This window comes from Arachis ipaensis, chromosome B7 (genome assembly GCF_059453495.1).
Source record: "Arachis ipaensis isolate K30076 ecotype BB chromosome B7, ASM5945349v1, whole genome shotgun sequence".
In the NCBI taxonomy this organism is placed as follows: Eukaryota; Viridiplantae; Streptophyta; class Magnoliopsida; order Fabales; family Fabaceae; genus Arachis; species Arachis ipaensis.
In genome coordinates, this window is record NC_142442.1 from 139,941,939 (window position 1) to 139,960,394 (window position 18,456).

General features: G+C 36.4%; 3 protein-coding genes across 3 annotated transcripts; 1 reads left to right on the forward strand and 2 right to left on the reverse strand.

The window, feature by feature from the left end:
- Positions 1-1,360: 1,360 nt before the first annotated feature.
- On the reverse strand, positions 1,361-4,837 carry LOC107607910 (protein NETWORKED 2A). Its single transcript, XM_088494136.1, has 3 exons — positions 4,744-4,837; positions 2,689-4,451; positions 1,361-2,528 (listed from the first exon to the last, which is right to left on the reverse strand). The coding sequence occupies exons 1-3, from the start codon at positions 4,835-4,837 to the stop codon at positions 1,425-1,427; spliced, it is 2,961 nt and encodes a 986-aa protein (XP_088350262.1). The 3' UTR covers positions 1,361-1,424.
- Positions 4,838-6,046: 1,209 nt separating this feature from the next.
- Positions 6,047-7,894, forward strand: LOC107607911 (uncharacterized). Its single transcript, XM_088495115.1, has 5 exons — positions 6,047-6,635; positions 7,258-7,328; positions 7,416-7,506; positions 7,567-7,835; positions 7,877-7,894. Exons 1-5 carry the CDS (start codon positions 6,047-6,049, stop codon positions 7,892-7,894), a joined length of 1,038 nt encoding a protein of 345 aa, XP_088351241.1.
- Positions 7,895-10,165: 2,271 nt separating this feature from the next.
- On the reverse strand, positions 10,166-10,764 carry LOC148554337 (uncharacterized). Its single transcript, XM_088493117.1, has 2 exons — positions 10,485-10,764; positions 10,166-10,323 (listed from the first exon to the last, which is right to left on the reverse strand). The coding sequence occupies exons 1-2, from the start codon at positions 10,762-10,764 to the stop codon at positions 10,166-10,168; spliced, it is 438 nt and encodes a 145-aa protein (XP_088349243.1).
- Between the last annotated feature and the right edge of the window lie 7,692 nt (positions 10,765-18,456).

Consider the following 18,456-nt stretch of genomic DNA (forward strand, 5'->3'; position numbering starts at 1 on the left):
AAAAGCTAATTTTTCTTGAATACAAATGTTAATTTTCATCTTCTATGGATAGATATGTTAGCGTTTTTAACTTTCATGGATAAAAATAGTAATTCACTCTATAAAATATAGATTGATTGAATTAGATTTTATTATCTTATTATCAGTGTAATATACTATAAAATTTATTATATTTATTTTAAGAGCTATATAAATTGTTTTATAACTAACTATAAAACTCAAAATTCTTCTATTATTATTTTACTTATCTAAAAATTTGTACAAAAAATTCATAGCATTAATTTTTTGCACTTGTGCGAGTCTACACCTAGTTAACAAATAAACCTGTTACACAAAACATAAAATACACAAAGTGTAGTTCTAAAACTTGATTAGTTACATTTTGGAGTGATGAGTCATAATTCACATCATGACTCTCTAACTCTATGCTCTTATATTGTGAAGTTGCACACATTTTAAGCACACCTTAGTCTTTATACAAGCAACTAATGTTTAATATGCATGTGAAGACACAAATTGTATTCACAAAAGTCTCCAACTTGAATGCAACCATGCCACCAACCATAAATAAATAAATAAAGCATTTGTAGTAATCAAGTTTTTGATAATAAATTATTACACATATTGCTTCGGATCTAATTTTGAAGCTGTCTATCTAAAACATACCAATCCAACACTATTGCCCAGCCTTCCATAACCCGTTGTACCCATGAAAGATACAGACACTGACAAATGTACCCATATAAAAATAAAACGACAATTATAATTACAGAAGATGGCTTATGTGTGTCAAAAGTACCCTAACAGACCAATTGCGTAACGAACATCCGGTACTTTTGGCACACGAAAGCCATTTCCCATGGTTATAATTATCGTTTTATTTTTATATGGGTACATTTGTCAGCGTCTGTATCTTTCATTGGTACAAATGGTAATTTATTCTTTTAAATTTTATCTTTAAACTATTTTCTCAAACAATCAACAGAGTCTCAAAAGCTTCTCTTAATTGGGCATTTTTTATTGACAAGAACAGTTATTTGAGCATTTAAATTCTCGTATTGTGTACTTACATTCATTTTATTACTCATGTTTTCATGTGATTTTCATTCTGATTACCAAATTTTCATCTTTCTTACTATTTAACTGAGTGAAGTGTTCATGATCATGTGCTCATATTATACTTATTCAACCAAGCTAGGTGTACGTCAAAATCAGCCATCAATATAAAACACACGTTAAAATACAAATACACATTGAATGCTACGGTACACATGCACATGCTAACATGTATTTTATGGGAAGTACATTTCATTACAATTCTAAAATCCATAAGCAAAACTAACCTCAACATAATAAAAAATCAGAGTACATAACGTAAAGTTGGCCAAAACAAACACTTAGAAGAAAAAAAGATCAAAATTGTTCTACAATGTGGCATCATGAGTAGTTGATGGATCAAGATTTGGTTTCTGCATTGCTGCATTTACACGTGAGGAGGAGGAAGATTGGCCATGCTTCTTCAACTTCACTCCAAACAAAAATGACCTTAATGGTATTCTAGTACGGCTACTTGGTTGATTCTGCTTCATGTGAACATGTCCAGGAACTTGGCCAGGCTTGTTCACCCCAAGTTCTTGGCCCATTTCTTCTAGAGACTTCTCCACTTCAACTTTCAGCCCCTTAACAAAACTGAGTCCTCCTTGAAGCTCACTCAAAATCCTGTTGCTCTCTTGCTTCATGTGGAGAACCTCACCTTGAAACTTTGCAGCCTGGTACTCACTAAGTTGTGCTCTTTCTGTTGTGGAAACCGGGTTGGCCGCTCTAGCAATTTCGTCTTGTAAGCTTATCAGTGTTGGATGCCTGGTTTGCAACTCCTCCTGCAGCACTGCATTGTGTTCAAGCCACAATGACAATTCAGTTCTTATCTCCCTTAGGTGTCTATATATTGGCTTTATTTCGGATTGGATATTGGAATTTGGTAACTCCCCTTCAGTCCTTTTCTTAAACTTTATGTTCCTTACTTCAAGTTTTAGATCTTGTATGCAAGTTTGGAACCTCTGAATCTGGTGAACTGCTGTGCTGAATCTCAACCAGAACTCTAGGTTCTCCTCCATTAAATCATCGATGTAGGAACGGAATTTCTTTTCCATGGCTGAAAGAGGACTATGGTGATCTTCAATGTGGTTTGCTGCCACAATCTGTTGTAATATGGATTCTGTTGTTGGAGACATGCTAGTTGACAAATCTTCTTTGTTTTCGGCGTCTTGGGGTTGATCTGCAAAAGAGCTTCTAGCACTTTCCTCCTCCATTCCTGGAGATGGAATTTCAGGTTGATCTGTGGAAGAGCTTCTAGCACTTTCCTCCATAGCTGAAGATGGAATTTCATCTTGTTCCTGCATGCTGGCTTCCTGAGTCTCGTTTTCTAGAAGTGCTTCTTCAGCAGGATTTTCTTCTGAACTATTCAGCTTCTGCTGTAAAATGTTTATCTCTTCATCCTTCATGGAAATGACCTTCTTGAACTCATTCAACTGCAGAACCAGATACACATAATCTCTTGTTCAATTACTTTGATATTACATAATTTTGAAGCTTAGAGTTAGTTTGATGACTAAGGAATATCTTATACTTTGATAGTTTACTGAATAAAAGAGTTACTATGGTGAAACTTTTAGATTGATTACTGCTTACCTGAAGTTCCAGCTCGTTAATGCTCTCAGAATTTTTCTTCTCCATCTCATGGAGCTTGACCTTGACAAGCTTGTAGTCCTTTAGAACTGATGTGTATTCCTCCAACAGAATCTTTTCTCTGTCATCCAGTCCACTGACAAATATCTGCCTGATGTTAGGCTGATCTTCTTCCTCACCAGCAACCGATTCCGGCGTCTTGATATCCACACTATCAACTGTCTGAGGCAAATCATCCTTTTCCTGCTCTATTACTTCAGGAATGCTTTCAGTCAGAGGATCAGTATTTTCTTCTGACTTGGACTTGTTATCTTCACATGTCGAATTGCTTAGGTCTGTGGCATAATCTTCCTTTTTGTTATCTTCCCCTGTCATATTGCTTAGATCTGTGGGATAATCTTCCTTTTCTTCCTTTGTTGTCTCAACATCTTTCATGATAGCTAAGTTATCACCACTTCTCTTCTTGTAAGGTGTATAGTGTTCCTCTGGCTTCACATCCTTCAATTTTTCTGAAAGATTCTCAAGATTATAGCTAGCTTCAGTGAAGTTTGATTGGATACTATTTTCTTGCATTCTGACATTCCTGTTAAGAAGCTTAACTCTCTTCATTTCCTCCTCCAATTCCTTCAGCAGCTTCTTGGTTTTTTCTGAATCATCTAACAGCATTTCCTTGTCCTCTTCCAAGCTTTTTATATTTGTCTCAAGTTTTTCTGCTTCTGACATTAGCCTTTTTACCGAGACATTCTGAGAAGAGACTGCGGTTTCCAAGAAAACAACCTTATTAACAAGCTTATCAATCAACTCTACGATTTCTGTCATAGTGTGGGACATATCTGAATCTTCTTCAAGATTTTCCATGTTTTCTTTCAGAAGCTCTGCGTCCTCATGTGGCTCATCTTCTAAGGCAGCCAACTCTTCCTCTATGTCTATGCTACTCAGATCTGTTTCGGTGCCTTGGTCTAGTTGAATTGAATGTTTAGAAAGAAATTCTTCCTTAAGTGTTTCAATCCTTTCATGAGATTCCTTAACCTTTTGGAATGCTGCATTAGCTTCTTCAGAAGATTGCAATTGTTCTTCTTGCAATTTAGTCAATTTCACTTTGCATGAATTCAGAGCCGTGGTTGCCATCAAAGTTCGCGCATCATTATCTTCTATGACAGTAGAAATTCCAAACTCATCTTGCAAGTCACCAACAATTTTCTGTATTCCTACGATCCGGTCTTCAATTTCCCAGTACTTATCATAGGAACCTTCATACAAACTCCTCACAAACTCTTTCTCAGTCTGAAGAGCTAAAATTTCCTTTTGAAGCTTGTCAACTTGAGCATGCGCCTCCGCCTTACTGAAACCACAAATTGGTATTTCAAAGCCGCCAGCAATCTTCCTAGATGGTCCCTTTCTAGACAGCAACATGGAATAGCTCCTCAAGTTCTGCTTTCTCACACTTGCAGCCTTAGAAATGTCTGATTTTTGTGTTTCCTGCGAAGATGCATTGCTTGCAGGAAAAGTTACATCAAATTCATCATCATCATCCATTCTATACTGGACTTGTTCTGGAAACACGGTGGCAAGTTGGCGGTTCGCTGTTTGGAGCTCCTTTGAAATATGATCAAACCTCTGTGCCAATGATCTATATGCTTTTAAGGTTTCTTCCACAAAATTTAACAATTCTGGCTTCTTCTTGTAGTACATTTCCGCCCTTTGCGCAAACGAGTCCCCGGTATGATCAATGATCTGGAGGGCCTCTGCAGCCTTGTCCTCCACATCTGTTCAATTTTTTTGTTTGCATATCATTGGCAAGGGTTAATGCTATATAGTCTATACAATTGTGTGGTTTTTCAGGTCAATGTGATGCATATATTTGTTGAAAGAATTTCTTTTTTCCTTGCATTATCAAAAGATCATGTAATATGTTTAAAAACAAGTATTATACACATTGAAGGAATTGGATCATGTTTTATGCATATAGATTATTAGTTGTCTGCCATCTTTGGATAAACAAAATAAATCTAAGAATTTGGAGAAATCAAGCGAAGAAAAGATTCAGATTCTAATTACCTTGGAGGCTTTGTTCCAGCCATTTGGATTGTTTTGTCCTCACGTGGCTGGCCCACCACCATGTATATGCATTTGTTGCTGCCCTTTGCAACATTTTTTTCCCTTAATTATCAATTAATTATGAAATGCATTGTCATCTCATCATAAAAAAACAAAACAACCTTAGATTTGATGATGATGGAGATTCATAAAACCAACAAAAAAGGAGGGGGGGGAGGGGGAGCTATGATTAAAAGAAATTTTGGGAAAAGAGAGACAAATTTTGCAGAGGAAACAATACTTGGTTACAATGAATGATAGGTTTGTAATGTAATAATGTAATAGACCCTTTGAAGAGCTAAAACTTTTAGAAAGAAACACTTCCTCCACATGGCAGTTTTTTTTGGGTGGGGTGGGGGTGTTGATGTGTTCCTAGTTGGCTTAGTCTCATTGTATTCGTATTCGTATTTCTATATGCCTGCCATGTTTGGTTCATCAAAATATTTTTGTGTGGCTTGAAGTAATATAGTCTCGAGCAACTTTGATACTCTCAAAATATTTCTTATATTATTTAATTGTTATATATGTATGTATTAATTATCATTAAATGAGAGATATTTTAGTATTTTTGTTAAATAATTTTTAATTTTTATTCACATGTGAATATTTATTCACTTATTATTTTTAATATTTTTTTGTCTCACAAGATGTTAAAATAGAGGTGTGTTACTTTATTGCTATGAAAACAAGAAATTGGAGGCTCAATTTTATCGAAATGGAAACCAAATGTGTGCTTTTCTTGGATATGGAAGCATGGTGTACTAGACGTATATGTGGGACAGATTTTTGGCAGTGTCACAAAGAAGCACTCGGACCGTGGGTTTTCGTTGTTATTGAATATTTGCATGGGAAATCTCACGGTCCGATTTGCATGGTTTAGGGAAGCAAAATCTGGGGTGAACTAATCGGACCCTCAGTGTGGTGCAGACGCATGGTCCGAGTTCAAGGCTAGATTTTTGAGAAGAACTCGGACCCTTCGTTTTGAGTGGAAATGGAAAATGTTTTGGTGAAGTGGGAGCTCAAGTCGTAGGGTCCGAGTGCGTTTTATACGATTATTTTAATCATGTTAACCTAGTCGAAGGGTACGAGTTGTAATAAGTGGCCTATATAAAAGTGAGAAGTGAACTCATAACTTACTCGACTCTTCGTCCCGAACTTGAGCGGCTGCCCCTTGTGTTCTTCTTTCTCCTTTCTTTTTTATTTCATCTGTTAAAGTTGAAAATCTAGTTGGTATTTCTATGTTTTTTTTGGGGTTTCCACAAAAATGAGTGATAGAGTGTTACTAAAAGTATATTATTTTGGTCAGATTTTACTACAAACATCTGAAGGAATAAAATTTATTTGTGAAAATCCGCTAGATGTTGTTATTCCTTTTATCATCTCATTTGAAGAGCTCAAAGGTGTGATATGTGAAAAGGTTGATTCTGAGAGGGCAAAAAAGATATCCTGTATTCTCTACCGATATCCCGTACAGGTGTTTGGTGGATTCATCCAGTTTCAAACCAAATATGTGACGGACGAGGCGAGCATGCAAGAGATGTTTTCAATGTATATTGAAAACCGGACTCAGATCACGTTCATCGAGTTGTATGTTGAGTTTGAACAATCTGAGGCTGACCAGAATATTGTAAGGGAAGATTATAATAGTGACAGTGAAGAAGAGTTCGAAAGCAATTACGAGTTTGTTGGTCCAGATGGAGATGAAGATCAAGTTGATGGAAATACGGCTCCAGATGTGACAGAGGTGGCAAATGCACTCGCAAACGAAGTACCGTTTGAGGAGCCATCATTCATGCGAGTTTTGGACTTGGAAGCCATGCATGTACCGGAGTTTCCGGAATATATGACTGCAGGTACGTAAGACCTCGTTTTTGAATTTTTTTTTTAGACAGATATCGATATAGTTATGAATAAATTAGTATTTATTTGCCATTATATAATCATGCATTGATGTCATCTTTCTCAGCATCGAACCGGCGGTCGAGCAGTTCAGGTGACTGAGTCACTGGTTCAACCGCTGGTTCTATGTAAATAACAAAATAAAAAATAGCACCAATGATAAATCACAAAGTTGAAATGTATGTTTTTTATAACAACAATGATTTTTTTTCACTTATATATGTATAGTATAAGTACTTATTAGGTAATAAGTATATTCTCTCGAACATGATTAGTAACTATTACGTGAGTTTCTAATTATCATTCGCAGTTGATCGATCCCTTCAATGGTTAAAACCTAGTGAACCGGATCGGTTAGGTTCCGGTTCATTTGGCTTGGCGGTCGAGTTGGCATGTCCGGTCCGTTTTTAATATCTTCTGCTGTTGTTCGTTTTTTAATTAGAGTGACATAATAACATGTTGTAAGATTTGGATTTAAATCATACTAGAGGCAGTGACTGTAGATTTGCCCATATTATTGGTTTTGAAATCTCAGTGTCTTTATTTGATTTTTCCTATGGTGGTTTTCAATTGCAGAGGCTCCTATTGTCGCAGATGGTGAATTTGCCGTCGGTATGGAGTTCAGTTCCAGGGAAGCTGTTATTAAGGCGATAAAGGATTATACCATATGACGAAGCGTTGACTACCGGGTGTATGAGTCTGAGCCATTGACATTTTATGCGAAATGTACGCAGTATGGGTCCGGGTGTGATTGGCTTATCAGGGTTAGCATGATCAGCAGGAAGTACTGTTGGGTTATAAGGAGGTATAATGGTAGTCACACCTGTACCAGAGCCACCATTTAACAAGATCATTCGAAACTGGATTCTATCACAATTGCGGAAGTGATAAAGCCATTGGTTGAGGCTGACCCCTCGTTGAAGGTAAAGTCGATTATAGCAGAAGTGCAGTCGAAGTTCAACTACACCGTCAGTTACCGGAAAGCATGGTTGGCTAAGCAAAGGGCAGTGGAAAAAATATTTGGAGGTTGGGAGGCATCGTTTGAAGCGTTGCCTATATGGTTCCAGGCCATGTGTCATAAGGAGCCATCAGCTGTTGTCCATTTTGAGACTATGCCTGCATATCAAGGCGATGAGTTGGTGCGTGATATTCAAGTACTGCATCGAGTATTTTGGAGTTATTACCCCTGTATTAGGGCATTCAGACATTGTAAGCCAATTGTCCAGGTGGATGGGACTCACTTGTACGGAAAGTATAAGGGTTGTCTACTAGTGGTAGTTTCACAGGATGGCAATAACAATATCGTCCCAATTGCGTTTGCTATTGTGGAGGGAGAGACTTCTGATGCATGGCACTTCTTCCTTAGTAACCTTCGTCAACATGTTGTTACTCGGGATGGTGTGGGTCTAATATCTGACCGACATGAATCCATCAATGCAGCTGTGGAGCGCAGTAACGGAGCTTGGTCACCTCCTAGAGCTTTTCATATGTTCTGCATCAGGCATATAGAGTTGAATTTTCTGCGAAAATTCAAGGCACCGTACCTCCAAAAATTGGTCGTCAACATTGGTAACCATTCACTAAATTTTCTTTAACCTATTTACAGACATAACCTTCAATATTTGTTTTGACATCTACATTTATTTTTTTTTTGTTGCATTCCTCTAGGATATTCGAGGACGGTACGGGAATACGAAGTGCGTTACCAGCGATTACGGGAACGGGGGGGAAGCGTACACAAACTGGTTAGACCGAATTCCTCGCGAACAGTACGCATTGGCATTTGATGGTGGATACCGATGGGGTCACATGACAACGAATCTAGTGGAATGCATCAATTCAATGTTGAAGGGTGCACGCAATCTTCCCGTTACTGCTCTTGTCAAGGCAACATTCTACAGGCTAAACGAGCTGTTCACCAGAAAAAGAGCGGAGGCAGAAGCGCGGATTAATGCTGGCCATGTGTTCTCCGATGTCGTGACCTCGAAATTGCATGCAAACCAACTTGCATCAGGAAACATTCAGGTCAGTTGCTTTGACCGGCAGAATGAGGTCTTTGAGGTACGTGAGATGCCAAGCGGACTGGAGTTTGCAGTCGATCTACGTGGCCTTCGATGTGACTGTGGTGAGTTCCAGGTGGACCGGATCCCCTGCAGACATGTGTTCGCATGTTGCGCCAACCAGCGACTGGATTGGAAACTGTATGTGAATGATGTGTATAAGATGGAGCAAGTTCGGCGGGTGTACCGAGCAAGATTTAGGCCACTAGGTAACCCGACTACTTGGCCTGCGTACAACGGTCCTCGCTTCGTACCGAATCCGTTTCTGAGACGCGTCTCGAAAGGTCGCCCCAGGATGACGCGCTTCTTGAATGAGATGGACACGCGAATGTTACGTCGTCCTAGGCGATGTACGCTCTGTGGAGCTGAGGGACATAGTCGTAGCAGATGCCGTCAGTCAGCTAGTACACATGCCGGCGGAGATGCTCAGTAGGTTCACAGTATGGTGGGTGTAGCACGGGACTAGTGTGGCATGGGTTGTCCATTTGAGGTAACTTCACCTCATATATGTAACATTGTATTAAATAACTCGAAATGTGACCACTATGTAACGTTGTATAACATGTTTAAATTGTTTTTAGGATAAAGTATATTTTTTGTCCCTGAAGTTTGACAAAAATTTCAAAAATACCCCTAAGTTTTATTTTGTTTCAATTTTATACCAAAAGTTTTCGATTTGCATCAAATATACCCCTGACGGCTAATTTTTTCAAAAAATTTAAAACCAATTCAACAACAATTTCACAAGAACAACCTTCATCACAAGCAAATCAAGCATAATTTTCATGCATTATTGTTAGATTGGTCTTAATTTTTTTGAAAATTTAGTTGTCGAGGGTATATTTGATGCAAATCGAAAACTTTTGGGACAAAATTGAAATAAAATAAAACTTAGGAGTATTTTTGAAACTTTTACCAAACTTCAAGGATAAAAAGTATACTTTACCCTTGTTTTTATTTTAAAGTAGTATTTATGTTTGAGTTTTTATAAGTTATTTGGTAGTTTATATCTATTATTTTAATATATACTACAGGTTCGTACTAAAAATTAAAACTGATACGTTTCATATAAATATATTATAATTTGCATTCTTGTTGAACACGCGTTCCGGTTCACGGATTTTCTGATTGAACCGGCCGGTCCGGTCCAATTTTTACAACACTACATCTAGTATACCTGTTGCTTGTTATAATATGATCTCAATTTTCCAACTGAGGTACATTGACATGATATCTATAGCAACATTCTCAGATCTTATGTAGCCAAGATACATAGTCCAGACCAGTAATACCTGAATAAGGTCATTAATGCATAAATACTCTAAACACACAATAGGGTTATTTGTTCATAATGTCCAAAAGAGACAAATTACTCTAAACATAGTCCACCTGAGTAATACTTAAGTAAATAATTAACACTACAATTACTTTCTCATAGCCCACTTCACATCCTTGACAAAATTCTTGCATTTCTTGGCCGCCTTTTTCAACACAGATGGAGTGTAGCGATTAGCACTGCGACGTGGTGGATCAATCCTCAGATTGTAACCTTTGGATGTTTCATCCAGAGTGCGTGCCTGACCTGTTTACAAGTTGTAAAAAACAAGTAAAATTAAGTGCATCTGGTAATCTAAGCAACACATATACCACATATCATTTAGTAAAAATCAAACAGAGATGCGAACTATGAACAAAAAATAAATAACTAATCGAACATGTAAAGTAAAATACACAACATAATACCATCATTACGAGATTCTTCATCCTCATCGGACTCCTCTATTTCATCATCCTCATGATCGCCCTCGTCATCCGGCTCATCCACGAGATACGCATCGGTCTCTTTCTCGAGTGTGTTAGCATTTTCCTCAATGAGTCCCATGAAAACACGGTTAGGGTTCTGAGTAAAGAAAGCTCCGCTTCCACCGTCACTCCTACTAGAGTCAACCGACACAAACCCCCCAGAAGCAACCGATGAGGTATGCCCCGGGTACCTCGCATCCAATGAATACCTGCCTGCCATGAACTCAGGCTGATGGCCATCATGTGATAGTCCAGGATCTACAGACATGAATCCAAGCAACTGGCTAAAAGAACCTCCTTCTCCTGTTTCAAACTGTGAGGTTCCCCAATATTGTTGACTTATTGGAACTGATGGAGGGAATTATGTCTGAGGTACATACTGACTTGAGGACTGAGGTTGTTCTTCTGGAATCGGGTTTGGTGGTAACATATGCGGCGAACGTGGCTCTTGTTCTTCATTGTCATCGTCAATATCCTGACTACCATCATCGGTTTCCTGATTATCCTCATCCATATCCTGATCACCCTCATCCATTTCCTGATCACCATCATCATTATCTTGACCCACAAGATTTGACAAGTTCAAGTGGTTCCCATATTTTGTTCGGTACCAATGGATGTAACTATCTAGTAGATGATGTGAAGGCATGGGAAGCTCAGATAGAACGTAGTTATACCTGTTTGACCAATGCATCACCCAAATTGAATGACTCCGTTCCGTGGCCCAATTTAGATTCTTGGGACCAGTCAGGGTTTCTCCATGCGCCTTGTCTAGATTCCGCTCCTGACTAGGTAGTCCCTGAACAAAACCAAACTGTCGCCGAAACCTATCGGTAGCATGCCACTCGATACATTCAAATGATACCAACGGAACTGTAGCGCTCCAAACAACCGACTGCATGTAGATTTCAGGAGGAATGATGTTCGGATCCACGCGATCCACAGCATAAGCAACCCAAACAAACTGGAAAAAATAAAGGAACCTCATGATCACAATCCACAATGCCAATTACAATAACAATGCTTTATAATTATGTCTCAGACCCTAATCCGGAAACTAATACTTCTTTAATTAAAACACACCTGTCCTTCCTGAAGTTCGTCAAATGCCTTCCTAAAGTGATCTAACTTCAGATATCTATATCGTCGGTCACCACGCTCCCAGTTCCGCCACCTAATATGATATTTTCAATTAGCTCAACAGGCATTAAATGAATCTTAAATATCAACATATGTTGCTATTGTGACAAATTATTACCTGTTTGCTAGAGGAAAACTTCGTGGTTCCCTAGGTAGCGGCGATAGATATGGCAACCTCATCCAAGCCCAACAGAGTAGAAGTGTTAGTGGACCATCTATTTCCTTGCAGTTATAACGAGATGCCCGACATAATGCCCTGTAGAGGTGTGCTAGGCATGCCGCTCCCCAACTATACTGTCCAATACTAACAAAATCACGCAGGAAGGGTAGAAATTTCCAATGCACACCTGCCCCAGACTTATCCCCAAACAAGATAGTCCCGATCAGCAACATAATATGGCACCTCACGTACCTCTGTATACTGATATCATCGGTCAACTCTAAATTTTCTTTTAGATTTCGTAGCCAGGTAAGTTTTATGCAACTACCTCTACAATCCGACTTACGCGGTGCAACTCCAAATTGAATCAAACACTCCGCCTCCAACGCTTCAAAACTGCTCATTGTCATCCCTGTGACTGGAAGACCATCGGTGGGAAGACCAAGAATTAGAGCCACATCTTCAAGAGTCACGGCACATTCACCAATGGGAAGGTGAAACGTATGTGTTTCCGGATGCCAACGTTCAATCAGAGCATTCACCAATGCTTTCTGACACTGAACTACCCCAATCTGCGATGCATGGTAGAAACCGGTAAGTCGTAAAAGGTCCTCCGCCCTATCGTTGTACCGGTCCGGAGGAAGTGGGTGATTACAAGTCAACATTCTTAATTTCTACAAAAAAGATAACAAATTCATAGTCAGCTCATTAACATTTAATATATGACTATCATGAATCATTTTACTAAATCCTTTTAACGCTAATTATTCGTACTTCTAAAATTAATTATTAAGCCTTAATTTTATTCAAAACTCACAACTAAAGAAAACAGTTATCAATGCAAAAATTTCTAACCAAAATTCTGAAGTTACAACATCTACCATAATATCTTATAGTAATTACTGATTTACTATCATTCAAACATTATTTCCTCAACTATCAAAAAATATTACTAGCCGGTATCCTTCATATTTCGTCAACAACGGTAAGAACAATTAACTTGCTAATAATGATGATTAGAACAAACAAAATTTAAATATCCTCATGCTAAAACCTAACGTGCTTTAATAAAAATAATTCCACTTATCATTCATGACCCCCGACAATTTCTCACAATAACAACAATATTTAACTTCATCCATACCAGTTATAGTAACAAAATTTTAAACTTTTTTAAAAAATCTTAAGAAATTTACACGGTTTTTTCCAATTATAACAAAAATAGAATTTAATAAAAAATAACAAAATTTCAGACTACTATTTATAAATATCTAACAAATACGAAAATATCTTAATAATCATTCTATTTTATATTTCTAACTTGCGTTTCTAACAATAATCATAATAATTACATTTCTAACAATAATAATTATAAATATAAAAAATTTCTAAAATCTACAAATAACACTTACACACCCTACATAAATCAGATAATAATAAAATTTAATAAAAATTTAATAAAAAGTTACAAAAAATGTTACATTCTCTCTTAAAAATATAACTACCACCGTTCTGTTTACGTTTTTCTAATATCAACAAACCAGCAAGCATAATAGTAATAACAAATTTCCTAAAAATAATATTCATAATAAAAAATTAGAAAAAATATTTCAGACTAATTTTTATAAGTATCTAACAAATACGGAGATATCCTAATAATCATTCTATTTATATTAATAACTTGCGTTCCTAACAATAATCATAATAATTATATTTCTAACAATAATAATTATAAATATAAAAAATTTCTAAAATCTAAAAATAACACTTACATACGCTACATAAATCAGCCAGATAGTAATAAAATTTAATCAACTATTACAAAAAATTTTACATTCTCTCTTAAAATTTAACTACCGCCGTTAACTATTATATTTTTCTAATAACAACAAACCAGCAAGTATAATAGTAATAACAAATTTCTTAATAATAATATTTATAATAAAAAATTACAAAAAAATCTCGTACAAATTTTTAACAAAATCTAACAATTATGGAGATATCTTAATAATCATTCTATTTATATTTTTAACTTGCATTTCTAACAATAATCATAATAACTATATTTCTAACAATAATAATTATAAATATAAAAAATTTACAAAACTTATAAATAACACTTACATAATCAGAATGACTAAGATAATGAATAATGTGAAGCTCAGGTCGATCAACATCTTTAAATTTATTTTTCTTTGGCATGTTCTTCCTTCTTCAAGCAGTAGCTTTCAGGCCGTTTTTGAGAGGAAGAAGAAGAAGCTGGGAGCGAGTAATGTTGAGAGTGAAATGATACAATGGGTTCGGATGGTGAGAGTAGGTAAGTTGGATTCGTTTGCTTTTCAGGGCACCGCTACTGGGATCCAATCATGCGCGACGCGTGTCTATTGAATAGAAGAAATCGGACCATGCGTCTGGTTCAACCGAAATCGGACGGTCCGTTTGGGTATGGCATGTCGCAGGGTCTGACTGGGTAATGCTTGCCAACTCGCACGGTCCGTTTACCTACTCATACCCAACTCGCAGGGTCCGATTAGCTTTGGCACTGACACCACAAAAATGTTTAGCACACCCCTCTCCCATATCTACGCCAAGCTCCATTGATGGAGCCATATGTAAATTAAAAAGCGGAAATTGGAGCTTCTGATTTTTTGTTGACTAACGATGATGTGCAGAAATCATATCCGCATATTTGTATTTAATTTTTTTTAAGAAAATCCAAATCGAATCTTCCTATTTACATTTTTGAAAATTAAAAGCTTTTAAATATGAAATCGGACTCTCTAATTCGAGTTTTAGCAATCAAAAGTTTCATTCCACTAATTGAATTGTTCCTTTTTTAGTTTTACAAATTTTAAAAAATTCTAACCGTGAAATCGGTTGGTTCGAATTGAGACTCAGTTTTTTTCAATATGAAGATTGTACGTGTGTTGTGCTTTGTTATAGGGCTTGAATGTGTTAGACCATGATGTGACGGCTGCGTTTTAAAATTTATATAAAAGAAACCAGACCATTAAATTTTTTTGTTAATGAAAATTGATATACAAATCAAACGGTTCGATTTGTGTTAGGAAAAAACTTTGAAATTATATGGAGTTATTGGACTGCCCGATTTTAGTATTTTTTTTATTTTTTTTATCTTGTGATAGAACAAATCAGATCATCCGATTTGTCTTCAAAAATTATTTTATTGCTTAAATAGAAATCAGACCAATCGATTTGTATAACTATATATCTACAATTTGTACCTCAATTGTTAGATCTCTCGTCTTCTTCTTTCTTCAGCTCTGGAGAACTCTCATCCTCGTATTTTTTTTTTGTGTTTCAAAATTTTTTTATGTGAGAAAAAAATGGGTGATAGAGTTGTACTAAAAGTATATTATTATAGTAAAATTTTGTTACAAACATCCTTCGAATGAGTGAAATTTGTATGTGAAAATTTATTAGATATTGTTATTCCATTCACACTCTCACTTGAAGAACTAAAAGGTATAATTTGTGAGAAAATCGATTCTCAACTATCAAGAAGAATGTCATGTATTTTATATAGGTATCCTATATTGGTATTTGGTGGATTTATTCAATTTCAAATCAAATATGTAACTAATGAAGTGAGCATGTAAGAGATGTCTTCAATGTATATTGAAAGTCGCTCTCAAATGTTGTTCATTGAGTTGTATATTGAGTTCGAACAATCTGAGGCTGACCAAAATATTGAATGGGCCGGGAAGATTACAATAGCGACAATGAGAAAGAGTTTGAAAGCAACTACGAGATCGTTGGTCCAGATGAAAACGAAGATTAAGCTGACGGCACTATGGAGGCAGATATGGCAAAAGTAGCAAATACACTAGCAAACCAACATGCGTTTAAGGAACCATTTTCATGCCTGCATTGAATTTGAAGGCCATACATGCACGAGAATTTGCTAAATATATGAATGCAGGTACGTAATTTGGATATTTATACGAGAGATTAGAATTTTGTTACTTTTTATATCATTGATCGATTAATTAATTATGTGATATATGAAAATATAATTAATTAGTACTTATTTATGTATTTATTTAGTTAAATTTAAGATATTAATCTTATGTATTTATTTATTTATTTGGTTAAATTTAATTAGTATTTATTTATGTATTTTTGTATTTATTTGATTAAAATTGAGATAATTATTTGATTAGGAATAAATATATGTATATATTTATATTAATTTAGTGAATATTTATTTTTGATGTGTATAAATTTAATATAAATTCATAATGATTTATTTATGATTTATAATTTATAGATAGATTTCACTTTTAATTTAACTTATTTAATATTTATTTATTAAATATTTATCGCATGGTGTCGTTGTAGCGGAATTTGTTGTTGTGGCGGATGGTGAATTTGCCGTTAGAATGGAATTCAGTTTCAGGGAAGCTGCTATTATGGCGATGAAAGACTATACCATCCGCAGAGGTGTAGACTACCGGGTGTATGAGTTGAAACCGTTGACATTTTATGCCAAGTGTACGTTGGCTGATTAGGATTAGCATAATCTGCAGAAAGTACTGTTGGGTTATAAGGAGGTATAATGATAATCACACTTATACCAAAGTCACCATTTCTCAAGATTATTCGAAACTGGATTCCAACACAATTACAAAAGCAATAAAGCCGTTGGTAGAGGCTGAGCCCTCTATAAAGGTGAAATCAGTTATTGCAGAAGTACAGTCGAAGTTTAATTACACTATCAGTATTGCAAAGCATGGTTGGCAAAATAAAAGGAGCTGAAAAAATTTTTCGAAAGTTGGAGAGCATCGTGCGAAGCTTTGCCTATATGGTTTGAAGTCATGTGTCACAAAGAGCCATCAACTGCCGTCCATTTTGAAACTATGCCTGCATATCAAGGCGATGACTTGATTACTGATATCAGGGTATTACATCGAGTCTTCTGGGGTTATTACTCTTGTATTAGAGCATTCAGACATTGCAAATCACTTGTCCAGGTAGATAAGACTCATTTGTATAGAACATATAAGGGTTGTCTATTGGTTACAGTTTTATAGGATGATAACAATAATATCGTGCATATTGCATTTGCGATTATGGAGGGAGAGGCTTTTAATGCGTGACACTTTTTTCTTAGTAATTTGTGACAACATGTGGTGACTCGGGATGATGTAGGACTTATCTCTGACCGACACAATTTTATCAGTTCAACTATCGCCCGTAGTAACGGAGCTTGGTCATCTCCTAGAGTTTTTTACATGTTTTACGTTAGGCATATAGAGTTGACTTTTTGAGAAAGTTCAAGGCACTGTACTTGCAAAAGCTTATCGTCAACATAAGTACATATGATATTGAAGTTTGTTGTTGTTAGAGTTACCATTATTTTGAATCTCATTTACACGTGGTCTTTGTACTTGTCTGATTTATATCGCAGGATATTCGAGGACTGTTCGCGAATAAGAGATGCGTTATCAGCGTTTACGAGAAAGGAGCGAGGCTTACACTAACTGGTTAAACCAAATTTCACGTGAACAATATGCATTGGCATTGGATGGTGGTTACCGATGGGGTCATATGACCACGAATCTAGTGGAGTGCATCAATTCAGTCTTAAAGGGTGCACACAATCTCCCTGTGACTGCACTTGTAAAGACAACATTTTACTTGTTTGCAACAGAAAAAGTCGGGGTTGCCAAGAATCGGTGCAAGAAACGATAGATGGATCCAGGCCCAAGTCAGTAAAAGTGTTAGTAAACAATCGACCTTCTTACAGTCGAAACGAGATGCCCTACAAAGAGATCTGTACAAGTGCGCTAGGCATGTTGATTTCCAGTTAAATTCACCGATACTGGTAAAGTCACACAGCAAAGACAAAAACTTCTAGTGCACCGCTGTCCCAAACTTGTCTCCAAACAGGATCGTCCCGAATAATAACATGATGTAGCACTTTAAATACCTCTGAATTCCAATTTCATCATTCAATACTAAACGGTCTTTCAGATTCTGTAGCCACATCAACTTTATGAAACTTCCTCTGCAACCGGCCTTCCTAGGTGCAACTCCAAACTGATTCAAACATTCAGCCTCTAAGGTATTGAAACTACTTACAATCACTCCTATCACTAGAAGACCATTAATCGGAAGACTAAGAATTATAGCCACATCTTCCAATACGAGAGCACACTCACCAACCGAAAGGTGAAATGTATGCGTATCAGGGTGCCATCTTTCGATTAGTGCGTTAACTAATGCTCCCAAACACTGAATTACTCCAATTTGAAAATGTGATAAAAATCAGTCTCCCGTATATGCCCCTCCACAATAGGATTGCACGGATCCAGTGGCAGTAAGTGATTCCACGTCAACATCCGTGAACCCTACAAAGCGTAGTCAAATTTCACATCAAACAAAGATATCCATAAAATCTTAATGAGTAAACTACTATTTCTATCCATGAAAGTTGAAAACAGTGACATATCTACTCATAGAAAATGAAAATTAACATTTGTACCCATAAAAGATTGACTTTTTTAAGCAAAAATATCCAAACACTAAATAATTAAATAAATTTCTCAAATTACCCTCTAATCCTACCACTACACTAGCGCTCACCCT